Source organism: Echiichthys vipera (genome assembly GCF_963691815.1).
Source record: "Echiichthys vipera genome assembly, chromosome: 22".
Taxonomy (NCBI): Eukaryota; Metazoa; Chordata; class Actinopteri; order Perciformes; family Trachinidae; genus Echiichthys; species Echiichthys vipera.
In genome coordinates, this window is record NC_139847.1 from 917,203 (window position 1) to 942,904 (window position 25,702).

Below are 25,702 nucleotides of genomic sequence, written 5' to 3' on the forward strand. Positions count from 1 at the left end.
CGCACGCACACGTACACAGACGCACAGACACACACACACACACACACAGAGACAGACACTAACACACACACAGACACACAGACACACAGACACACAGACAGACACTAACACACACACACACACACGCACGCACGCACGCACACGTGCACAGACGCGCACACACACACACACACAGACACAGACACACAGACACAGGCACACGTACACACACACACACACAGAGACAGACACTAACACACACACACGCACGCACGCACACGTACACAGACGCACAGACACACACACACACACACACAGAGACAGACACTAACACACACACAGACACACACACACACACACACACACACACAGAGACACACAGACACACAGACACACAGACACACACACACACACACACACAGACACACACACACAGAGACAGACACTAACACAAACAGATAAATGAAAGATGACAGCAGGCCCGAGGCCGTGTGTGTGTGTGTGTTTGTGTGTCTTAATTTCCTCTGCACACACACACACACACACACACACACACACACACACACACACACACAGATTGTTGTTTTTATATCAGAGCTGCAGCTGAAGATTATTTTCATCATTGTTTATTTTCTGGATTCATCGATTAAAACAGAGAAAAGCAGGAAATCTCCACATTTGAGGAGCTGAAAACTGCATTTTCAGTCATTTTTGCATGAAAATCAACTCAAATGAAAATAGTTGGGGATTATTTTTATGGTCATTACTGACTGAATAATCACTGCAGCTCTAATTTACACACAGAATTATCTGCATCTGAAGCTGTTAGGGATAAATACTGTGCATTTATACTGGAGCTGGGTTTAAAGGGAAATCATCCCAGGGTCGTTTTAGGCAAACTGGGTCATCAAATGATCCATGGAGACCATTATTTTCGTGTATGAACTGGAGAGATGCTAACAGCCGGACGTGGCTAACAGTGGTTAGCTCGGGGCAGCACGGTGAAGGCATTCAAAGGTCTTTTTTAACCACTAATGCTGCTGAAAATAACAGCAAACCTCTGCAGCAGCATGAGAAGAGTCCCTACACACACAACAAAGCACCAATGGGCTCCTTCCACTGTAATGGACTTTACTATGAGAGGAGCTGGTACAGGGGCCAGTAGGTAAGTCTTTAAAACACTCTTTAATAAACTCTGGCTTCACTAACTATGCTGATGCTGCTTTGTTGTGTGTGTAGGGACTCTTCTCAAACTGCTGCAGAGGTTTGCTGTTGTTTTGGAAAAGTAGCCTGGGATGATTTTACACTGGAATTTCACTTTAACTAAGGTCATTTAATTTCCTTCCTACTGTACATAACACAGAAGTATGTGTCTGTTTCTGTCAGGGAGATGGAGGACATCGAGTGTTTTCTGAGGGAGACTGCAGAGAAAGAGGCCGAAGCCAAATCCAGACTGCAGGTGACTCCATCCAAGAGACAGTTTGATTTCTGTTCATCCAAACGACTTCACACTCAACACTGAACTCTTTCGAGCATAAACGTGTGTTAAAGTGTCCTCTAGGAGCATAAACGTGTGTTAAAGTGTCCTCTAGGAGCATAAACGTGTGTTAAAGTGTCCTCTAGGAGCATAAACGTGTGTTAAAGTGTCCTCTAGGAGCATAAACGTGTGTTAAAGTGTCCTCTAGGAGCATAAACGTGTGTTAAAGTGTCCTCTAGGAGCATAAACGTGTGCTAAAGTGTCCTCTAGGAGTCTAAACGTGTGCTAAAGTGTCCTCTAGGAGCATAAACGTGTGCTAAAGTGTCCTCTAGGAGCATAAACGTGTGTTAAAGTGTCCTCTAGGAGCATAAACGTGTGTTAAAGTGTCCTCTAGGAGCATAAACGTGTGCTAAAGTGTCCTCTAGGAGCATAAACGTGTGCTAAAGTGTCCTCTAGGAGCATAAACGTGTGTTAAAGTGTCCTCTAGGAGACTAAACGTGTGTTAAAGTGTCCTCTAGGAGCATAAACATGTGCTAAAGTGTCCTCTAGGAGCATAAACGTGTGCTAAAGTGTCCTCTAGGAGCATAAACGTGTGCTAAAGTGTCCTCTAGGAGCATAAACGTGTGCTAAAGTGTCCTCTAGGAGTCTAAACGTGTGTTAAAGTGTCCTCTAGGAGCATAAACGTGTGTTAAAGTGTCCTCTAGGAGCATAAACATGTGTTAAAGTGTCCTCTAGGAGCATAAACGTGTGTTAAAGTGTCCTCTAGGAGCATAAACGTGTGTTAAAGTGTCCTCTAGGAGCATAAATGTGTGTTAAAGTGTCCTCTAGGAGCATAAACATGTGTTAAAGTGTCCTCTAGGAGCATAAACGTGTGTTAAAGTGTCCTCTAGGAGCATAAACGTGTGCTAAAGTGTCCTCTAGGAGCATAAACGTGTGCTAAATTGTCCTCTAGGAGCATAAACGTGGGTTAAAGTGTCCTCTAAGTGTCCTTTATAGTCAGGTGATGCTCTGTATCTGAAGGAATGAGCCTTTCTATGGATTAATCTGGATCTTTGATTTCAGGTGTTTATCGAGACGCTGTTGGAGCGAGCCGACCGCGCAGAGAGACAGTTGCTGCTGCTCAGCTCACACACACACCACAACCACTACACACACCACCGTCACAACCCCCACGACGCGTACGCCGACCCGTACACACTCACCGAGGGGTACGCACCCCCTGTGCCCGGCCGACGCAGTCTGGACGGCAGCACGGGCGACATCGTTACGAACAAGCTGCAGGGAACCTTCGGCAACAGGGTGAGAAAAACAAGTGTTTTATTTTGAAGGGAATAAAAGTGTGTCTACTCACGTCACATTTCACCCTCCCCATGTTTCCTGTCGTCCTGCAGAGAAGTTCCAGCGTGTCGGGCTCCTACAGACTGGGAGATCAGCAGCACAGCCCCCATCACCACGGGTACCTGAACGCATCACAGGCTGCGCTCTGTTTAACTCCTGTTTTACGGGTTCAAACTGAAACTGACGCGTCGTCTCTGTGTCTCTCAGCGGACTGAGCGGTCGCATGCGGACCTTGTCTCTGGGTTCAGGGGGGTGGGACGGCGAGATGGGGCTGGTCCACCTCCGTCCTCACCACCACCACCACCCCCATCACTACGCTCCAGCCTGGACTCGACGGGAGAGAGGAGACGAGAGGATGGAGAGACCGTGGTACGTGATCGGACGTTTCATCCAAAACACTGAAACATCGACTTCTGTCTTGATAGCTTCTGTTTGACGTCTCGTCCTCGCCGACGCTTCCAGGGCCGCAGGAGGAACGTGGAGCAAAAGGAACCTTCGCCACTACAGCACGGAAGAAGAAGAAGAAGAGGAGGAGGAGGAGGATGAAGAGGAGGAGGAGGAGGGACTAGAGGAGGACGGGTTCTGGAGCAGCGCTGAGATGAGCCGACTGGCGTTCGCCAGGACGCACACGCCCGGTTCAGGTACACTGCGCCCGTCTTCCTTTGGTTGCACCTTCATCGTTTTCACGATAAAAGCTCTTCCTCTCCCCCCCCCCGCAGAATTCCCCTCCTCCCTCCGCTCCACGCCCTCCCGTCGTCACGGCGACAGACAGCTGGGGGCGGACACCTTGAGGCTGAGGGCGGGGCTTTTCTGCGTGTTAACGTATTTGGACGCGCGCTCGTTGCTGCGCGCTGCCGAGGTCTGCACCGATTGGCGGTTCGTCGCCAGGCACCCGGCGGTTTGGACACGCCTCCGGCTGGAGAACGCCAGAGTGTCGGCCGAGGTAAGAGGGGCCGCCGCCATCGGACCGTGACTTATGAGTTGTTTCCCGCATCAATACTCTTCATTTAAAGAAGGAAGAAGTGCGTTTGTTGAGGACTATTTTCAGCGGCGGATGAATCTGCATTTACCGTTTCTTTGTGTGTGTGTGTGTGCGTGTGTGTGTGTGCGTCTTTGTGTGCGTGTGTGTGTGTTTGTGTGTGTGTGTGTGTGTAGTTCCTGACCACTCTGTCTCAGTGGTGTACTCAGACTCAGTCCGTGGTTCTGAACAACCTGAAGCCTCGGAGCAGACGAGCCGACGAGACGCGGGAGGATTACCACAAGAACACACGGTAACACACATCTGGGTTTGTCTGTCTACGCCGGGGGGGTCAGTACACACACACACACACCCTAATACACCTTTAACCATAAACAGGTTTAATGATGCTGTGTAAACGGCTGTTTAACATGGGGCTCAATGAGAAACTGCTCTGTTATGAAACCTGCCCCTAGTGGACACTCAGAGAACTGACGCTGACGGAGCTTCCTGATTGGACCAAACAGGAAGTCTCTCTCTGTGGGCGGTGCATTGTGGGTGTTGTAGTTAACCTGTGTGCTGTTGTTGTGTCAGAGGCAGCGTGGAGCCGGGGGTGGAGGCTCTGCTGCGGTCAGCGGGGGGCAGTCTGCTCCACCTGTCTGTCTCTCAGTGCCCTCACATCCTCACCGACAGGACGCTGTGGCTCGCCAGCTGCTACAGCAGGAGCCTGCAGACACTCACGTACAGGTGGGGCTCACCTGTCTTCTTACCTGTCTGTTCACCTGTCTGTCCTCCTGTCGGTTCACCTGTGTCACTGTTCACCCGTGTCACTGTTCACCTGTCTGTTTACCTGTCTGTTCACCTGTCTCACTGTTCACCTGTCTGGTCACCTGTCTGCTCACCTGTCTGTTCACCTGTCTGCTCACCTATCTGTTCACCTGTCTCACTGTTCACCTGTCTGGTCACCTGTCTGCTCACCTGTCTCACCTGTCTGTTCACCTATCTGTTCACCTATCTGTTCACCTGTCTCACTGTTCACCTGTCTGCTCACCTGTCTGCTCACCTGTCTGTTCACCTGTCTGCTCACCTGTCTGTTCACCTGTCTCACTGTTCACCTGTCTGTTCACCTGTCTCACTGTTCACCTGTCTGTCCACCTGTTTGCTCACCTGTCTGTTCACCTGTCTCACTGTCCACCTGTCTGTCACCTGTCTGTTCACCTGTCTGCTCACCTGTCTGTTCACCTGTCTCACTGTTCACCTGTCTCACTGTTCACCTGTCTCACTGTTCACCTGTCTGTTCACCTGTCTTACTGTTCACCTGTCTGTCTGCGCCTGCAGGAGTTCATCAGATCCTCTGGGTCACGAGGTTCTCTGGGCCCTGGGTGCAGGCTGCAGGAACATAAGCAGCCTGCAGGTGGCGCCAGCTCACCCCTGGTCAGTACACACACACACACACACACACACACACACACACACACACACACACACACACACACACACACACACAGAGTACGCCCACATCTCGTCTTTTTTCCGTCTCTTCCAGTCAACAACCCACTCGTTTTGGAAACCGTTGCCTGCAGACGATTGGTCGATGCTGGCCACAGCTCGGCTCGCTCAGCGTGGGCGGGGCCGGCTGTGGGACTCAGGGATTGGCTGCTTTGGGTGTGTGAAAAAAACTGAAAACGCTGTGGTGCAAATAGATAATGTGACCGGATGTTACCGATAAATAACAAATAAATATATGTATATGTGTGTGTGTGTCAGTGCGTACCTGCGCTCACCTGCAGCTGCTGGAGTTGGAGCGTATCGCCGACCTCAGCCTGCAGGCAGCGACGGAGCTGTGTGACGCAGGACTGAAGAGTCTGGAGACGCTTATCCTGACGCACACGCCCGTCAGTGGTCAGGCCATCCTGCACTTCCACAGTGAGACACACCGACCGTCCTCTGAACACACGTTATCATCACCACACTGACGCTTAATCACGCAGATGGTTAATACACACACACACACACACACACACACGTGTCTCTGCAGGTATGTGCGCCGACATCAGGTTGATTACGGTCGAGGTCTCTGTGGCGGATTACTTCGAAGAGCCGGACACTCAGGAAGCTCGACACCTGTTTGGAGAAATTCTCAACACGCTAAAGGTGAGAGTGAGGTGTTAAAGTGTCCTCTAGGAGCATAAACGTGTGCTATAGTGTCCTCTAGGACCATAAACGTGTGTTAAAGTGTCCTCTAGGAGCATAAACGTGTGCTATAGTGTCCTCTAGGAGCATAAACGTGTGTTAAAGTGTCCTCTAGGAGCATAAACGTGTGCTAAAGTGTCCTCTAGGAGCATAAACGTGTGTTAAAGTGTCCTCTAGGAGTCTAAACGTGTGTTAAAGTGTCCTCTAGGAGCATAAACGTGTGTTAAAGTGTCCTCTAGGAGCATAAACATGTGTTAAAGTATCCTCTAGGAGCATAAACGTGTGTTAAAGTGTCCTCTAGGAGCATAAACGTGTGCTAAAGTGTCCTCTAGGAGCATAAACTTGTGTTAAAGTGTCCTCTAGGAGCATAAACGTGTGCTAAAGTGTCCTCTAGGAACATAAACGTGTGTTAAAGTGTCCTCTAGGAGCATAAACGTGTGTTAAAGTGTCCTCTAGGAGCATAAACTTGTGTTAAAGTGTCCTCTAGGAGCATAAACGTGTGCTAAAGTGTCCTCTAGGAGCATAAACTTGTGTTAAAGTGTCCTCTAGGAGCATAAACGTGTGCTAAAGTGTCCTCTAGGAGCATAAACTTGTGTTAAAGTGTCCTCTAGGAGCATAAACGTGTGTTAAAGTGTCCTCTAGGAGCATAAACGTGTGCTAAAGTGTCCTCTAGGAGCATAAACGTGTGTTAAAGTGTCCTCTAGGAGCATAAACGTGTGCTAAAGTGTCCTCTAGGAGCATAAACGTGTGTTAAAGTGTCCTCTAGCAGCATAAACGTGTGTTAAAGTGTCCTCTAGGAGCATAAACGTGTGTTAAAGTGTCCTCTAGGAGCATAAACGTGTGCTAAAGTGTCCTCTAGGAGCATAAACGTGTGCTAAAGTGTCCTCTAGGAGCATAAACGTGTGTTAAGTGGTGTAGACGTGCTGTATTTTCCCTTTCTTTACCTTTTCGCCCCGGCCCTTGAAATAAATCTGCACGCAAGTTTAAAGTGCAGGTTACCATGGTTACGGCATTGATGCGTCACCGGTTAACGGACTTAATCTTAATCTGTACACGTACGTTATTAATGCATTTCTGTTCCTCAGGTTCTTCAGAAGCGTCCTGGACTGTGTGACGTCCTGCAGGTCAAGGCCGACGGATTTCACTGACCTCTGCACACACACGAACACACACACACATGCACACACACACACACACACACACACACACACACACGCCCACACACGCTTATTACAAAACTTATTCCCTGATCCGCCGTGAGACAAACGTAGAAACATATTCTAACTGGAGAGGTGCGGATCGGCTCTGCGAGCACCGAAGGAAGCAAAGCGCCGCTCGTCTCTGACGCCGGTGGTCTGTGGTTCTGAAGTTACAGAGGAAGCAGAAGTGAACATTAAACGTGTGAAATAATCACTGAAGCTGTTCCTGGTGCGTGAACACACACACACACACACACACACACACACACACACGATGCATTAGCTGCGCGTCTTGAACTCTTCCTCACTCTAAACACTTTGTCCTGTTTTTCTACCACGGTCTTTTTTCACTGACCCTCAACACAAACCTGCACCTTTATTCTTTTACACACTAATGTAAAAAAAAACACTTTAACCTTTAACCCTTCTTCTTATAACGATAACACCCTTTATTCAGCTCTACGCGTTTAACAGTTTCAGCCTTATTTACCTTAAAAAGCCATAATTCTGGAGCTAACAGGAAACTTTTGTCCTTAAAGCCTCTATTCAACCCTTTCTTATTTACTTTAGAGTAGAAACAAGCACAAGAACACACACATCTGCACAAGAACACACACATCTGCACAAGAACACACACATTTACACAAGAACACACACATTTGCACAAGAACACACACATTTGCACAAGAACACACACATTTGCACAAGAACACACACATTTGCACAAGAACACACACATTTACACAAGGACACACACATCTGCACAAGAACACACACATTTGCACATGGACACACACACCAAAGACACGATCAGATGCGTCTCTGTACAGCGTGAATGGTGCTGCGTGTGTCGTTTCAACGCAAATAAATATGTTTCTCAGCAGTTCTGGAGACTTTTGTGTCATTAATGAACCGACTGGTTACAGACACCTGAACTCACCACAGACACCTGAACTCACCACAGACACCTGAACTCACCACGGAGACTGGACTCACCACAGACACCTGGACTCACCACAGACACCTGGACTCACCACAGACACCTGAACTCACCACGGACACAGGACTGTCCTGCAGTTATTACAGACAGTGAACGCATCACAGATATTCCACTGTCCAGCAGTTATTACAGACAGTAAACTCACCACGGACACCTGAACTCACCACAGACACTGGACTGTCCTGCAGTTTTTACAGACACCTAAACACACCACAGACACTGGACTGTCCTGCAGTTATTACAGACACCTGAACTCACCACAGACACTGGACTGTCCTGCAGGTATTACAGACACCTGAACTCACCACAGACACTTGACTGTCCTGCAGTTATTACAGACAGTGAACTCACCACAGACACTGGAATGTCCTGCAGTTATTACAGACAGTGAACTCACCACAGACACTGGACTGTCCTGCAGTTATTACAGACACCTGAACTCACCACAGACACTGGACTGTCCTGCAGTTATTACAGACAGTGAACTCACCACAGACACTGGACTGTCCCGCAGTTATTACAGACACCTGAACTCACCACAGACACTGGACTGTCCTGCAGTTATTACAGACACCTGAACTCACCACAGACACTGGAATGTCCTGCAGTTATTACAGACACCTGAACTCACCACAGACACTGGACTGTCCTGCAGTTATTACAGACACCTGAACTCACCACAGGCACCTGAACTCACCACAGACACCTGAACTCACCACAGACACCTGAACTCACCACAGGCACCTGAACTCACCACAGACACCTGAACTCACCACAGACACCTGAACTCACCACAGACACTGGACTCACCACAGACACCTGAACTCACCACAGACACCTGAACTCACCACAGACACTGGACTCACCACAGACACCTGAACTCACCATAGACACCTGAACTCACCACAGACACTGGACAGTGAACTCAACAGTGAACACACCAGTGTGTGTGTGTGTGTGTGTGTGTGTCTGTGTGTGTGTGAGCGTGTGTGTGTGTGCGTGTGTGAGATAAACAGCACGAAGGTCAGGTTTGAAGGCGTGTTTGTATTTCCTGCACCTGTGGGCGAACAAACGACCTTTAACCCCGGTGGGAGAGCGAGCGAGCGAGCGAGCGAGCATGTGACGACAAGTGATCAACAATGTGTGTGTGTTTTAACTGGAGTTAAAAGTGTGAGTGTGTGTGTGTGTGTGTGTGCGTGGTCACCATGGTGTTCCTCAGACGGACGACGCTGCTTCGTTACCTGCTGCTGTCGGCCATGTTGGCTCTGCTCCTCTTCATCAGCTCCCTGTGGCTCCGTGAGTGTCGGCCATGTTGGCTCCACCAGTCGCTGTGAAGTGATTCTGAGCTTCCTGTGCTTCATAGACTCATTTATACTTCATCAAATATGAATATGACTACAAAGAAACTGAAACTAATAATAAATAAATAAAAAGCTTAAAGGCTCAGTGGGCAGGAAACCTCCAACAAAGGTTGTTGAGTCTACACGGGTCTCATCATGGACGCGGGCTCCTGATGCACGCGCTTCCTTTTTACAAACACGTGAGGAACTCGGAGTAGAGCCGCTGCTCCTTTGCGTTGAAAGGAGCCAGTTGAGGTGGTTCAGGATCATCTGGTAAGGATGAACCCTGGGCGCCTCCCTAGGGAGGTGTTCCAGGCACGTCCAGCTGGGAGGAGGTCTCGGGGAAGACCCAGGACCAGGTGGAGAGATTAGATCTCCACACTGGCCTGGGAACGCCTCAGGATCCCCCAGTTAGAGCTGGTTAATGTGGCCCGGGAAAGGGAAGTTTGGGGTCCCTGCTGGAGCTGCTGCCCCTGAGACCTGTTCCAGGACCAGAGGCTGGAGCTGCTGCCCCTGAGACCTGATCCAGGACCAGAGGCTGGAGCTGCTGCCCCTGAGACCTGATCCAGGATCAGAGGCTGGAGCTGCTGCCCCTGAGACCTGATCCAGGATCAGAGGCTGGAGCTGCTGCCCCTGAGACCTGATCCAGGATCAGAGGCTGGAGCTGCTGCCCCTGAGACCTGATCCAGGATCAGAGGCTGGAGCTGCTGCCCCTGAGACCTGATCCAGGATCAGAGGCTGGAGCTGCTGCCCCTGAGTTGTGACGTTTGAGGTAGAGTCGTTTGACTCAGGACTCTAACGTAGCAACATGAACCTGATCTTGCATTAGCAGTAACCGTGTGCCTTTGGCTACGGTTAGCGGGAGGCTAACGTATTAGCAACCTCAGAGAATGCGTGGCTATGGGTAGCTGCTGTGACCAGACTGTTTCCATGGTAACTCCGCCCACACAACCTCAGAACTGGAGTGTTAGAGGAAGTTCACCTGTCCAAGAGAGGAACAGCGAGCTCCGAGTCCAGGTCCAGACCAACGTAACGCCCGACCGCTCTCAGTCTTTGAAACGCAACAACGACATTTACACACATTTTATTGTTGTTTGTTGTCAGACTCTTTTAGACGAATCAGCCTTTTCTTAGATTGTTTTGCGCTGAACGCAGGTGTTTCCAACCGTACGGTCGTCTGTGCTGCAGACCGGGTTTCCCCCGAAGAGACGTGAACGCGCACCTGCTTTAGTAGAGCAGCCAATCACAGGGCTCGCTCTCTCAGCTGCTCTGTGGTTGGTCACGGTGGATTCTCTACAGGCTTAAACCAGAGCCTCGGAGAGATGCTGAGGTCTGATCTGTGATCAGCTGCCTCCTGAGCCTTTAAATGAGCCGGGTGTTGTTTGTTTGTTGGTTCACGGAGTTTCGTCCGTGTGTCTTCAGCTCAGAGCGGCGTCAGAGACTGTGGTGGCGCCTGGCAGCCATGTCTGGAGTTTTACCACCAGTCGGTAAGAGTTAGGCCTCGTCTCTGTCTTTACTTTATAAAAACAGTATTAAGATATAAAGTCAAACATTATGTTTTTTTCTTTCAGCCTGAGCCTCCATTGGCTCCAGGGGAGGGGGCGGGGCCTGGTGAAGCCACGCCCCTCATAAAGGAGTGTCCCGGCCAATCGTTTCAGGCCTGGCGTCTGCTGACGTATTTAGAGTCCAGCCAGGCGGACGCTGACGACGTCCTGCTGGAGCCGTACCTGCAGAGCTGGGATCAGCTCCTCAAGTACGAAAGAGCTTTTTACGAAAATGATCTGGGAGCAAATAAAGTAAAAGCTTTCATTAAAAACAGTCACATTGGACGTACTTTCCATTTTTCAGATAGGAACTGTTGCATGCATGGATTGTAAAACGTCAATCTCAGGACAAATGTCAGGAAAATGACGGTCTGAATAAACCTGAACACCTGTAAAAATACTCAGGACTGCGTAAAGTCGCGGTCCTCACAACGGACAAAAACACGGACACACACACACACGTTGGTTTGGCGGTTTACAGATGAAATCTCTGTTTCAGTTTCATGGAGTCTCTCGGGAAGATGGTCAGCTTATTTTCTCTGAAAGTGAAGGAGAAGGTTGTGCTGATACGAGAGCTGTCACTCAAACACAGCGCCGAGGCTCATGGGAAACGCGGTCCTTCTGACAGCTCTCGCCTACAAACCCCGCCGTCGTTCGGACTAAACAACGGGGTGAGTGTCTCAAATACACGGGCAGATTATAGGAAGGTATTCGCTAATTTTGTCCCCTCCAGGCGTATCGTTCGGTTCGATCCATGGTGGAGGCGGAGCTTAAAGCGGGCGTGGTCGATTTTTCCCGGCGCACAGATTCGGGCTGCAGGACGCTGCTGCGGCTGCACCGGTCTCTGCTGTGGTTGAAGCTCATGTTGGAGGGTTTAGCTGATGGACCGGACGCCGACGGACGATACAAAACACCGGGAGAGTTGTGCAGGTAGCAACCGCATCACTGTGCTAACAGACTGAGGCTAAAGCTAACAGGTCGCTCGTCATGCTATCATACTAACAGCCTGTTAGCTTTAGTATCAGTCTATTGAGAGACTGAGGCCAAAGCTAACAAATTGCTAGTCATGATATGATGTTAACAGACTGAGGCTAAAGCTAACAGGTCGCTTGTCATGCTATCAAGCTAACAGACATCTGCTTTTTCCCCTTTTCCCTCAGGGACGCCTACAGGGTGGCGCTGGCCCCCCACCACCCCTGGGTGCTGCGTCAGGCTGCAGAGCTGGTCTTCTACGCCCTCCCGGACAGGCGGTTCTTCCTGCAGCTGGTCTGTGTGCAGAGCCAGCAGGAGGCCACGCCCATCCTGCACCTCATCATCCACACCCTGTCGCTCGTGCACGCGCAAACTCAGCGAATCCTGGCTGAGCACCAAATGCTGGAGCTGCCCTGAACGCAGCACGTCACAAACTTCGGTCTCTTAAACTTTGGTCACGACTTTCCGCGTATGACGCAGAAACACGTTTGCATATGGATTTGAAACATGGTATCAGGTGGTTAAGGTCAGCTGCCGACCTGGATTAGTTACAAACACGGTTTATTAGCATGTTTATTATTAATATGCACGTTTGAAATGAATCATAGCGCGTTAACGTTCCTACTAAATCAACAGGAACATGATTGTGTTCATTCTGGCAACGTCAATATTTGTCTTCCACTTCCTAAAGCTGTACTTAACTTTTCCCTAAGCATGACCACGGAGGGGGGGGGGGGGGGGGGGGGGGGTTCTACGGGAAACCCGTCTGTGGACCCAACGTCAAACAACGCGTTAAAGCATCCAACGAGTCTCACTCTGTTCTGACTGCACCGAAGACGAACAACGACTTCCCAATGCTTTGAAATCTGAGGAGCACATGAACGCACCGTTGGCCTTGACAGAGGTCTACGCTCTATGTGTGGCGTTCAAGTTCCCTCTGAGACGTAGAGGAGAAGAAGTTTGATCAGCATGAGGAGAAAAGAGCTGTGGCGAAGTACAGCACAGGGATGTTAGGGCGCCCTCCCACTGTGCGTGCGTCCCGTGCCCCGTGCTTTAGGGTCCTTGTCCCCCCCTCCAGGCCCGTTTGTACTCACACTACCTGGGCCTCGGAGAATGCTTCTTGCTGCCTATACGTCATCACGCCGTAACACGTCACACGCATTGATGACGTCATGGCGATGCGTGGCTTTGTTTCCAGATCTTTCCGTAGACCTCGGAGTTTTTGTGCGTCTTGTCGACTGTTTTTGAATCTTTTCATCGACCAAATCTGCAGTAAACACTCCACCTCCGCATCACACCAACGTGAACCTTTCACCGCCATTGTTTGAAATGTCCGCGCATGGTCCCTCCTTCTTTTTTCTACGTCCCAACAGGCGCACAGGAAATGACCTCAGAGCCGCCGTAGGCCTCGTGCTCGTACACGTGCGCACGCTCGTGCTCGTACACGTGCAAACGTGCTTTACTAAAGCCCACCTCTCCCAAACGGGCCGTGGACGGCAAGCGTGCCGCTCGTAGACGCGGTACGCTTGCACTCACACTGGTCAAAGGAACCAGACTTTAATGTGCTGGGGCACGGGACGGAGGCACACTGGGACGGCGCCCTTAAGAACTGAACTTTCTAAACGTGGGGACTGTTTCAGACACAACACTTTATTTTGATCACTTATGAAGCAGAGCAACATCTTTTTTTACAGTGAAGCAAAGGAAGTTAACACTTTACTCTTAATTAAAGTAAAAATGTAAAAAATCAGGATCTTTGTGGGTAAAAGTCGAGGAAAACATGCACTTTAAGGCACCGTGTGCTGCATTCAGGAACACATGGGATTTTAAAGCGTTCACATTCATCAAGGTGCCAAAACACTCACATACAAATGCATCATTATGACTGTACGCTGCATTTGAATGTTACTACAACTAGCATTTCCCACTTCCCCTGAATGCAACATTAACAACACACATGAAGAAGAAACAGCTTCAGTTTGACTCTGGATGAAACGTGACAGTGAACGCCACATGAGCCACGAGCGGTGAACGCAACAATAACAGAGCTGATAATAATAAAAATAACAATATAAACAAAATAGAACAGCATCCGCGGGGTTTCTCTCGTCTTAATATTCATATTCATATCAAACTGAAACTTAACAAAGACAGAAAAATGTGAAACACTAAAATAAACATCACAAAAACACTGCATTTAAACATTAAAGTGAATTAAACTGAAGTTAAAACTGACTTTACTGTCACCGATTTAATTATAATTAATAATGCTGAGTTATTGTATCATTTGTTCTTTGTTTATTCTTCTTCACATTAAAACATTTTATAAATCAAATAAAGTCTTTTTTCACAGATTTGTACATTTTTGCCAATTTTTTTTTAGATTAGTTACAAAACAAAAACATAAATGACAACATTACTAACAATCCGTAAACATTATTAATTATAATTACATCGTTTACAGCAAAATAACGATAATAATCATTCATCAAAATTGTTCTTTTATTATAAACAGTTGAATTATTTTAGCATTTTTAATTTTGTGTTTTCTAAATTCAGTGTTTTGTGTAATAATGATACAAAAACAAATAATTATTAAGACTTAATTATGTATTTTTAATTGTTATTAATCCACTAAGGACCCGGTTTGTTGCAGAAATGTGTTTTTTGAGGTTTTATGAACATTAATAATCAGTTACTGAAACAGTTCGTTCAAATGTTTCAACTGTTTTTGTTTATTTTTATTATTTGTGCTAATTGTTTGATATTGGTCCATATTTACAGACTGAGGCTGAAGCTAACAGACTGAGGCTGAAGCTAACAGACTGTGGCTAAAGCTAACAGACTGTGGCTAAAGCTAACAGACTGTGGCTGAAGCTAACAGACTGAGGCTAAAGTTAACAGACTGTGGCTAAAGCTAACAGACTGGGGCTAAAGCTAACAGACTGGCTGAAGCTAACAAACTGAGGCTGAAGCTAACAAACTGAGGCTGAAGCTAACAGACTGAGGCTGAAGCTAACAGACTGAGGCTGAAGCTAACAAACTGAGGCTGAAGCTAACAAACTGAGGCTGAAGCTAACAGACTGGCTGAAGCTAACAGACTGAGGCTGAAGCTAACAAACTGAGGCTGAAGCTAACATACTGAGGCTGAAGCTAACAGACTGAGGCTGAAGCTAACAGACTGAGGCTGAAGCTAACAAACTGAGGCTGAAGCTAACAGACTGAGGCTGAAGCTAACAGACTGGCTGAAGCTAACAGACTGAGGCTGAAGCTAACAGACTGTGGCTGAAGCTAACAGACTGTGGCTGAAGCTAACAGACTGAGGCTGAATCTAACAAACTGAGGCTGAAGCTAACAGACTGTGGCTGAAGCTAACAAACTGAGGCTGAAGCTAACAGACTGTGGCTGAAGCTAACAGACTGGCTGAAGCTAACAGACTGTGGCTGAAGCTAACAGACTGAGGCTGAAGCTAACAGACTGTGGCTGAAGCTAACAGACTGAGGCTGAAGCTAACAGACTGAGGCTAAAGCTAACAGACTGAGGCTAAAGCTAACAGACTGAGGCTAAAGCTTACAGACTGAGGCTGAAGCTAACAGACTGTGGCTAAAGCTTACAGACTGTGGCTGAAGCTAACAGACTGTGGCTGAAGCTAACAGACTGAGGCTGAAGCTAACAGACTGGCTGAAGCTAACAGACTGAGGCTGAGGCTAACAGACTGGCTGAAGCTAACAGACTGAGGCTAAAGCTAACAGACTGTGGCTAAAGCTAACAAACTGAGGCTAAAGCTAACAGACTGTGGCTAAAGCTAACAGACTGAGACTGAAGCTAACAGACTGTGGCTGAAGCTAGCAGACTGTGGCTAAAGCTAACAGCCTGAGGCTTAAGCTAACAGCCTGAGGCTTAAGCTAACATTTATTTCCATTAAAAAAAAAGAAAAAGTAAAATGCCGTCTGAATAAAAATCCCGTAAAACTGTAAATCAAAACCTCTGACTTCTGTGGTGACTGGTTCAGGACGTGGACGCGTCCAGGAGCGGCTCTTCCTCGCCGCGGTGGCTCTTCATGTGCGTCTTCAGACAGTGGCTCTGAGTGAAGGCTTTGTCACAGAGGTGGCACTGGTACGGTCTCTCCCCGTTGTGCGTCCTCATGTGGACGTTCAGGTGTTCCTGGCGGGAGCACGCCTTCCCGCAGACCGAGCACACGAACAGTTTGATGCCCAGGTGGCTCCTCACGTGGTTGTTCAGGTGAGTCTTGCGTTTGAAGAAGCGGCCGCACTCCGAGCAGCCGAATGGCGCCTCGCCGGTGTGCGTGCGCATGTGTGCCTTCCGCTCGCCGTTGGACACGAAGCCTCTGCCGCAGACGGCGCAGGGGAACGGCCTCTCGTCCGTGTGCGTCCTCCTCAGGTGAGACTGCAGGCCGCAGTTTGAGAAGAAGCTCTTGCAGCAGACGTGGCAGAGGTACGGGCGCTCTCTGTCCGTGTGCGTCTTCTCGTGCGACTTCAACGTGGAGACCAGTTTGAAGCGCTTCCCGCAGAGCTCGCAGCCGTACCGCCTCTCCCCCGAGTGAGTGGACTTGTGGCGGGATAGCGAGTGCCGGTCGTACACCGCCTTACCGCAAACGTTGCAGGTGTACTTCTCTCGACTGGCGTGCACCTTGCCGTGAGCGCGGAGCTGCGCCTTCATCCCGAACGCCTTGGGGCAAACGTCGCACTTGTACGGTTTGTCCTCCACGTGGACCCAGCGGTGGACGCTCAGGCTGGACATGTGGACGAAGGTTTTGCTGCACACGTCGCACTTGAACGGCCGGTTCCCTGTGTGCAGGGTGGTGTGGCTCTTGAGGCCGATGGCGCTGAGAAACGACTTGGGACAATACGCGCAGTCGTGGGTCTTCTGATACGTTTGCAGATGCCCCTTCAACTCTTCCGCGGATTCAAAACGCTCGCCGCACACTCCGCAGACGCACGCCGGCTCGTCCGCGTGACTCCAGGCGTGTTTGATCAGACTGCCCAGTACCATGTACCAGACGCCGCAGACTTTACACAGCGTCTTCTTGCTCCCGATCATCCGCCCCTCCATGCCGGACACTTTGGCTCGTCGCTTCCTCCTCACCTTCGTCTGCAGCTCAGGATCCGGTTTCCAGTCCTCGTCTCCGTCCGGCGCCTTACCTCCGTCTTTGTCATCGTTGTCACTGGAGGCCACGTGGCTGTCGGTCACGTCTTCAGTGGCCACGTCTTCGGCGGCGGCGTCCTCTGTCTCCATGTCGTCCACTCTGGTTCCTTCCACGTGTTGAGCAGCGCTGATGTGGAGCAAACATTATGAATCACTTTGTGCACAAGATTAAATTCATTAAACGAGTCTTTATGAAACAACGACACGGGAACACGAGTTAAACGAAAGGTTCAGAACTTCAGAGCCCAGAGATCGGAGCGTGCGGCGTCACACAAACATCGCCGTGATGAAGTTCGGCTGCAGAAACAACACAGAAAATATATAAAACAGACATTTTATTATTGTGTTGATGATATAAACGCTAATTTCAGCCGACGTCAGCTGATGGAAGACAAGTTAAAAGCAGCTCCTGTTTTTATTTGACCAAAGTCAAAGAACCAAAGTTGTGTTGTTTGTCGTCACTTATGAACTACAGAATCACTAAGATCCTCTGAGGTTCGCAGAGTGAACTCAAATCAAGGGAAAGCATCTTTCAGTCAAGATTCAAGATTCAAGAAGCTTCATTTACCCCGAGGGAAATGATCGTGCAACAGTTTCAACACAAAGATGAAAGGGTCAGAGTGACAATAAGCTTAAAAACATCAAACAAATCAAAATAAAGCACAAAACAGAACTAACTAAATGTGACAGAGTGAAGCAGACATCGTGGTTAAACGCAGGTTTATACAATGAACAACAACACGCAGCGTGAAGTTTAGCAGCAGATTAAATAAAATAAATACAAAGTAAAGAAGTGAGAAGGAGCGAGAAGTTATAACAGTGTTAAAGTGTAGCAGCATGTCCTACAGAGCTAGGTTACAGTAAAGTACAGTAAAGTGTAGCAGCAGTAAGTTACAGTGCCACTAAATAAAGTGATTATGCAACAAACCGCTGGAATCAACTTCCTGCAGATGTGAGACTTTCACCTCCTCTGAGCACTTTGAAAACTTTAGCTTCCTGCTGAATCTTTGCACTTTTACCATCTGAAGAATTAAAAATCATTGTGTGAAGTATCATAATCATGTGTTAGCGTGTGTGTTAGTAATGATTAATGAGAGTGTGATAATAAGACGCGATGAGTATAATCATTTAAGAGTGTGATAGTGTTTGTGCCTCTGCTGTTATTTGACCAGGCTCCAAAAGCACGCGAACCTTTGGCCGTCAGTCAAGGTCACAAGACACTGAACTAGCCAGCGCGCACAAACGCAAGTGGCAACTAGGTTGAGATTATACCAAAACAACACCATATAAGGAGACAGGAAGAACCATATAAGGAGGTAGGCTGTAGGGAGGATGAGTGCTGTGCTTTTTCACAGATAAAGAAGAAGACTCCTGTGGACACAGAGGGAACCCCTACGCGTGGGGGTCGAAGAGGAACGGCTGCTTCTAAAATACACATATACGCACATGCACACATAACCACGCCTTTGTAACAAGTTTATATGCTGGAGCAGTTAGAATAGATATCAGGAACTTCTTGACTCTGGTCCCGGGTGCTGTGTTGTACACAGATGCTCTAGATCAGGGGGGTCAAACTCAGGCCCGTGGGCCAAATCTGGCCCGCGGTGTAATAATATTTGGCCCGCAAGATCATATCAAGGTCCTACGAGAGCTGGCCTGTGAGTATAAAGCACATACACGTCTACTTTTCTGTTCACACACATGAGCATCCATGCTACCAGTCTCTGCAGACACACTGAATCCACCCCTCCCCAAAAACGACCCAAACAAAGATGGAGGACAGGAGCTTTCAGCAGCGGTGGGAGGCAGATTTTCTGTTTATGAAGACCTGAACAAGGAGCTGCACTGAAAAGGTTCAACATTACACATCTGGAGAGAAGGGAACACATGCACGTTTGCAGTATTTTTTTTGTTTTTTGTTTTTTAGTAAATATTGAGTTTGGCTGCAACTTTGTCCCAGTTTTTAAATTTGGCCCACTGTGAATTTGAGTTTGACACCACTGCTCTAAACTACCAACGACTCTGCTGACTCCAGGAAGCCTCCTGTAGAATCTGAATTACGCAATATAGACTCTGTTAGGTCCTTCTGATGTGACCAAAGTAATGTGTAAAATTCCTACACTTTTTATTATCGTCTGTGTTTTGGTTCTCTTTGTCTATGTGATGCATTTGAATCCATCACATGTTGCTGTGAAGTAACCTGAGAAAAATCAGAACGTGTGACCTTTAATTCAGTCTGTGTTCATTTCTCGACTTTGGTTTTTAAAACCGTAACAAATGTTTTCTGATTTCAGAGAAACAAGAGTTTGAAATTAATAGAAAACGACATTTAAGTGCTTCTGTGTACGTTTGCGATCAAACGATGACTTTGATCAATGAATTTAAAACAGGTCAGAAGAGAAATCCAGCACCACGTTACCTTAGGCTGTGCTCAGCTTCATCACTCTTCTTCTTCTTCTTCTTCACCGCAGCAGCAGCAGCATCACCGGTGGTGTCGTCGTGTCTCTCCTCCTCCTCCTCCTCCTCTTCTTCTTCTTCCTCTCCTGTCTACAAGTAAAGACAAAGTTTCACTAAACAGGCAGAAAAATGATCAGAGCGACAGGTGAAAACTCCAGCGTTGTGTTTGCGTGTAAAGGTAAAAACACTAAAGTGAGCTCTGATCTGCTCCAGCGTTGTGTTTGTGTGTAAAGGTAAAAACACTAAAGTGAGCTCTGATCTGCTCCAGCGTTGTGTTTGCGTGTAAAGGTAAAAACACTAAAGTGAGCTCTGGTCTGCTCCAGCGTTGTGTTTGCGTGTAAAGGTAAAAACACTAAAGTGAGCTCTGGTCTGCTCCAGCGTTGTGTTTGCGTGTAAAGGTAAAAACACTAAAGTGAGCTCTGATCTGCTCCAGCGTTGTGTTTGCGTGTAAAGGTAAAAACACTAAAGTGAGCTCTGATCTGCTCCAGCGTTGTGTTTGCGTGTAAAGGTAAAAACACTAAAGTGAGCTCTGATCTGCTCCAGCGTTGTGTTTGCGTGTAAAGGTAAAAACACTAAAGTGAGCTCTGATCTGCTCCAGCGTTGTGTTTGCGTGTAAAGGTAAAAACACTAAAGTGAGCTCTCATCTGCTCCAGCGTTGTGTTTGCGTGTAAAGGTAAAAACACTAAAGTGAGCTCTGATCTGCTCCAGCGTTGTGTTTGCGTGTAAAGGTAAAAACACTAAAGTGAGCTCTGATCTGCTCCAGCGTTGTGTTTGCGTGTAAAGGTAAAAACACTAAAGTGAGCTCTGACCTGCTCCAGCGTTGTGTTTGCGTGTAAAGGTAAAAACACTAAAGTGAGCTCTGATCTGCTCCAGCGTTGTGTTTGTGTGTAAAGGTAAAAACACTAAAGTGAGCTCTGATCTGCTCCAGCGTTGTGTTTGCGTGTAAAGGTAAAAACACTAAAGTGAGCTCTGATCTGCTCCGGCGTTGTGTTTGCGTGTAAAGGTAAAAACACTAAAGTGAGCTCTGATCTGCTCCAGCGTTGTGTTTGCGTGTAAAGGTAAAAACACTAAAGTGAGCTCTGATCTGCTCACGCTGGCTCACGTGGCGTGCGTGTTTCCGTAACATCCACGTGCAGAGTTCAGGTAAACAACAACAAACATATGGGACTGTTTCCATCAGTGGGACGTTCAAGTGTCCTGGGTGGAGCCAAGGCGGTGGGAGGCTGCAGACCGTGCGTACGGGGCCTCGGGGCGGGGAAGTTTGTACCTTCAGGCGGATGTAGAGGAACCTGGTGCGCCTGATGATCTCCTCGGGCACCAGCGTCTTCACCTTGAGCCGCTGCAGTCTCCGGCTCCGGTCGGACCCGAAGACGTCCAAGGCTCTGTCTTCCCCCGCCAGCTGAGGGAAGGCGGACCTCAGCAGGTCCAGGAAGTCGGCCTCCGGCAGGCCCCGGGGACACTTCAGGTCCTGCATCGAGGATTTGGTCAACACTGAAACAGAGGAGGACGTCAGCGCGAGTCCTGGAGCGTCTCACTGTAATAAGAGCGTTTACTCACCGTTGTTGGAGAGCACTTCTGACTGGGGGTCTTCCAGTAGGCAGACTTTGAAGAGGTGGTGCGTGGGTTCTTCGCCGAGGCGGGGTCTGCCGGGCTTCCTCCTGTCAGACTGAACTCTGGGAGACGACGACCTGAGAGATCATTGCGTCATTACTGAAACAAAAGTGCCGTTTTAAACGTCTAACCGTGAACACAACGTCTCGTCTGCTGATCACCTGGTCAACGCGTCGCCTTCATCAGCTGATGTGGTGGCGGAGCTGGTCGAAGACTCGTCCGGTCGTTGGCGCTCTTCACCGCCGCTCTGAGGATCCTCTCCGCTCTGCAATGGTCGGTTCAAGGTGAACAAACGGTTACGCTCTTTATTTCATGAACAAACACGGCTCAACTTCCCACAAGTCACAGCAAACATCCTGCTTTTAATCGGACATAGTTCAGGTCTGACGCTGACAGGCGCGTCTCTAGCTCGACTGCAGCCTAGAAGTCCTTTTCAGGGCGCACTCCCACTGTGCCTCCGTACCGTGCCCCAGCACGTGTCACGCCTAAAGTCTGGTTCCCTTGACCAGTGTGAGTGCAACCGTACCACGTCTAGGAGCGGCACGCTTGGCGTCTACGGCCTGTTTGGGAGAGGTGGGCTTTAGTAAAGCACGTTTGCACGTGTACGAGCACGAGCGTGCGCACGTGTACGAGCACGAGGTCTACGGCGGTTCTGAGGTCATTTCCTGTGCGCCTGTTGGGACGTAGAAAAAAGAAGGAGGGACCATGCGCGGACATTTCAAACAATGGCGGTGAAAGGTTCACGTTGGTGTGATGCGGAGGTGGAGTGTTTACTGCAGATTTGGTCGATGAAAAGATTCAAAAACAGTCGACAAGACGCACAAAAACTCCGAGGTCTACGGAAAGATCTGGAAACAAAGCCACGCATCGCCATGACGTCATCAATGCGTGTGACGTGTTACGGCGTGATGACGTATAGGCAGCAAGAAGCATTCTCCGAGGCCCAGGTAGTGTGAGTACAAACGGGCCTGGAGGGGGGGACAAGGACCCTAAAGCACGGGGCACGGGGCGGAGGAACAGTGGGAGGGTGCCCTCAGACGGAGAAATGTTTGAAATTGTGCTGATGAAGATGCAGCTGTGACGTAGTTTGAGAAGGAAAGACCAATGGTCATGTGTGATCCTGTCGGGGAGGTCAATGTTTCTGTTTTCAAGTCTGCTTCAAGTTTGAGTCTGAAGTTTTCTCTTGTCAGTGTGTCGACGTGACAATGTTGCATCTGTGCTGCTGCTAATGCAACCACATGAAAGTCCACTGTGCTGGACTCCTTATTTACATCATCACTATGTTTTATTTAATTAAACGCCACAGAGGTCCCGGTCTAAGGACGTGCCTGGTCGCTGGTGTTCCTTTCATAACGCCGTGTGTAACCAGCAGGGTTGCACTTCTGAGCGCCCGGCAGAGACGGCAGAGCGCTCAGGAGGGGCAGTGGGTTACGTGAGAGCCCTCCAGGTCTTTGGAAGCGTTTACCTTCAGACGGATGTAGAGGGCAGAGCACCCGGCTCCGGTGCGTCTGATGCTCCTGCAGATCTCCTCGGGCGTCAACGCCTTCACCCTCAGGGGACGGAGTCTCTTCGTGCGGTCGGACGTTAACACCTCTAAAGGCGCGACGCTTCCCGCCAGCTGTGGGAACCTGGACCTCAGCAGGTCCAGGAAGTCGGCCTCCGGCAGGCCCCGGGGACACTTCAGGTCCTGCCTCGGGTACTTATTAAACACTGGAGGAGACAGAGCGGGTTAGTTTCTCTGTACGGACGCGAGGAGTCCGGTGTTTCGCAGCGGGGTTTGAGTCTCGCACCCGAGTTGGAGAGCACGTCGGTGTGAGAGCCCTCCAGGAAGTAGACCCTCAGGTCCAGGGGTCTCTGCGCGTCCGTGCTCCGAGGTCTGCCGGGCCGTCTCCTGTCAGACCGAGCTCGGGGGGAAACGACCCTGCAGGAGGAAGAGTGTCAGCGGGCCGCTAAGCTAAGTGGCTAACAACACGTCAAAGGGACAGTTTTCATGTGTCCACACTGAAATAGTTCAATAATCTCAGGCGTGATCGTTTTTAACCTTGGCGTGATTTCATAATCCGGGTCCTTCAGGTCTTCACGTCTCTGCCTGGAGCTCCCTGTTGGTCGCCCTGACAACCGCTGCTCTTTAGCATTGCCATCATCGTCGTCGTCGTTGAACCACAGGAGGCCCAGGCTGCCCGTGTCCTCCACACCTGCTGTCCACACGACATTCACTTCCTGTTTAACTTTGATTTCACGCCTTCTTCTGAAAAACTCTTTGTTGTTTTTGTTTCATAAACTTTAAGAACATTTAAAAAGAGTCACCTGACGGCTGCGTGTGCTGCTCCTCTTCACTCAGAACCACCTCCTCCTCCTCTTCCTCTTCATCAGGGGCTCCTGCATCCGGCTTCATGGCTTTTTGTTTTAATCAAAGAGGAAAAGAGAAACAGATTAATATAAAAAACACATAAATGTGCCTTAAAAGGTCCAGTGTTTTACAGACGATCGTTTATGAACAGCTAAACAAAACTTAAGTCTCAATAAAAAGATCAATAACTGCGTAAATAAATAAACAAAAGAACAAATACATAAAAAAATACATAATAGAATAAACGTGTAAATACAATAAAAAATCCCTGCATAAATAAATAAATGTGTAAATAAATAAAAGAACAAATAAATGCTTAAATTAATAAAATAATAAAAACATGAATGAATAAATAAAATTAATAAAAAATACATAAAAGCGTAAATAAACGTGTAAATAAAATAATAAATACATGCATGAATAAATAAAAGTATAAATAAATCAGTAAAAGAAGAAATACTGTACATGCATAAATAAATGCAAGAATATTAAAAAATAATAAATAAAGAAATGTGTAAAATAAAAACATGCATGAATAAATAAAATAATAAATAAATGAATGTAAAAAGAAATGCAAAAATAAATAAAAGAATAAATAACAGCAGAAATAAATGTGTTAATACATAAATAAAAGAACAAATACATGGTTAAATAAATACAATAATAAATAAATGCATAAATAAAATAAGACATAAAAAACAAATAAAGGAACAAAAACATGCATGAATAAATAAATAAATACAATAAACTAAACAAACAAAAACAAATGCGTCCACATGTGAAGGAAGTCCCTTTGGTTCCTCTGTTTATTTATATTTATTATTATTTATTATTAATTAACACGTGTTGGTTCATTGGGACTCAAACAAACACGGAACCACACGGAGGTGAATCAGAGTCGGGCCCGGGAACAAACGCTGCGGCCGAACTGAGCCCAGAACCCGGAACCTGCTCCACAGTCTCCGGGTTCACACCTCAGGAGGTCCGCGGGGTGTCAGCGGGCAGGGGCACCTGAAACCAGACCTTTTCTAAACGGAGCTCCGCGACCCTGGACCCAACAACACCACCACCACCACCACCACCACCACCACCACCAACAACCACCAACAACAACAACAACAACAACAACAACAACAACAACAACAACAGCAACATCATCAGCACCCACACCGACCGTTCCGGTCCAGTTTGACCCGCGGCTGCAGGAGCTCCAGCTGCCTCCTCTGCCGGTCGATCTCCCGCCTGAAGCCCGAAGCCTCCTCCTCGTAGCCGGCCACGGTCCTCTCCACCACCGCTAAGATCTCCTGCGCGGCCGTCGTCAGCTTCTCGGCCACGATGCTCCGCAGGATGTCGGTCTTGGACATGTCCCCGAGCGCGTCGGTGGCGTCGGTGCCGCCGCTGCTTCTCTTCATCCAGTAAAACATCTGCACTTTGTTTCTTTACACCAAACCAGAAAACAACTTCTGCACAGCAGCGTGTGGTTCCGGGCCGCGGTGCAGCTGCAAATACAGTCCGACGAGAAACACGAACACGCCCCCCCCCCGTTCCCTCAGTGTTTAAACTGGTTTCTGTTCGTTTCCACCAAATATTATATAATATTTATATGAACCAGCACAAAAAGATGCAAAATGAGTAAAAATAGATGCAAAAGTGGTACACACACACACACACACAGATGCACACACACACACACACACACGCACAGACGCACACACACGCTCACACACACACGCACAGATGCACACACACACACGCACAGACGCACACACACACACACAGACGCACACACACGCTCACACACACACGCACAGATGCACACACACACACGCACAGACACGCACAGATGCACACACACACACACAGACGCACACACACACGCACAGACGCACACACACACGCACACACACACGCACAGACGCACACACACACACACACACAGACGCACACACACGCACACACACACACACAGACGCACACACACGCACACACACGCACACACACACGCACACACACGCACGCACACAGACGCGCACACACACACGCACACACACGCGCAGACGCACACACACGCACACAGACACACACAGACGCACACACACACGCACACACACGCACACA

At 48.5% G+C, this 25,702-nt stretch overlaps 3 protein-coding genes across 4 annotated transcripts in view; 2 read left to right on the top strand and 1 right to left on the bottom strand.

Annotated features, from left to right (window-relative positions):
- LOC310963892 (F-box only protein 41-like) overlaps positions 1-7,093 on the top strand; it is a gene marked incomplete at its 3' end in the record, with an annotated part of 12,260 nt that extends 5,167 nt beyond the window's left edge. Inside the window, exons 5-17 of the mRNA XM_083936849.1 lie at positions 1,366-1,438; positions 2,519-2,755; positions 2,848-2,912; positions 3,002-3,163; positions 3,257-3,435; positions 3,514-3,737; positions 3,950-4,065; positions 4,347-4,499; positions 5,091-5,186; positions 5,299-5,417; positions 5,520-5,678; positions 5,791-5,906; positions 7,031-7,093. Coding sequence (XP_083792975.1) covers positions 1,366-1,438; positions 2,519-2,755; positions 2,848-2,912; positions 3,002-3,163; positions 3,257-3,435; positions 3,514-3,737; positions 3,950-4,065; positions 4,347-4,499; positions 5,091-5,186; positions 5,299-5,417; positions 5,520-5,678; positions 5,791-5,906; positions 7,031-7,093 — 1,762 coding nt within the window. The remainder of the gene's footprint in view (positions 1-1,365; positions 1,439-2,518; positions 2,756-2,847; positions 2,913-3,001; positions 3,164-3,256; positions 3,436-3,513; positions 3,738-3,949; positions 4,066-4,346; positions 4,500-5,090; positions 5,187-5,298; positions 5,418-5,519; positions 5,679-5,790; positions 5,907-7,030) is intronic.
- A 2,256-nt stretch (positions 7,094-9,349) lies between these two features.
- Positions 9,350-12,417, top strand: LOC310963848 (ceramide-1-phosphate transfer protein-like; the record flags this gene model as incomplete). The annotated part of the gene is made up of 6 exons (XM_083936791.1): positions 9,350-9,440; positions 10,907-10,971; positions 11,056-11,237; positions 11,528-11,699; positions 11,762-11,958; positions 12,189-12,417. The coding sequence occupies 6 exons, from the start codon at positions 9,350-9,352 to the stop codon at positions 12,415-12,417; spliced, it is 936 nt and encodes a 311-aa protein (XP_083792917.1).
- A 3,542-nt stretch (positions 12,418-15,959) lies between these two features.
- LOC310963768 (uncharacterized protein) lies at positions 15,960-25,053 on the bottom strand. Of its 2 annotated transcripts, none has more exons than XM_083936691.1 (10): positions 24,759-25,053; positions 23,542-23,631; positions 23,276-23,429; positions 23,025-23,155; positions 22,700-22,944; positions 21,396-21,499; positions 21,181-21,311; positions 20,891-21,114; positions 19,586-19,713; positions 15,960-17,293 (listed from the first exon to the last, which is right to left on the bottom strand). In XM_083936691.1, exons 1-10 carry the CDS (start codon positions 25,006-25,008, stop codon positions 16,009-16,011), a joined length of 2,742 nt encoding a protein of 913 aa, XP_083792817.1. In that variant the 5' UTR covers positions 25,009-25,053; the 3' UTR covers positions 15,960-16,008. The 2 variants fall into 2 exon arrangements, with proteins under 2 accessions (XP_083792817.1, XP_083792816.1); XM_083936690.1 differs by having other exon boundaries at positions 23,276-23,432.
- Positions 25,054-25,702: the final 649 nt, after the last annotated feature.

Bases quoted from the DNA above. Each gene is read 5' to 3' on its own strand.
- LOC310963768 (XM_083936690.1), bottom strand. From the start codon at position 25,008: ATGTTTTACTGGATGAAGAGAAGCAGCGGCGGCACCGACGCCACCGAC. The intron at 23,632-24,758 runs GTCGGTGTGGGT...TAAAACAAAAAG, and splicing joins GGTCAAACTGGACCGGAACG to CCATGAAGCCGGATGCAGGA. The intron at 17,294-19,585 runs GTAACGTGGTGC...GCTCCACATCAG, and splicing joins GAAGCTGAGCACAGCCTAAG to CGCTGCTCAACACGTGGAAG.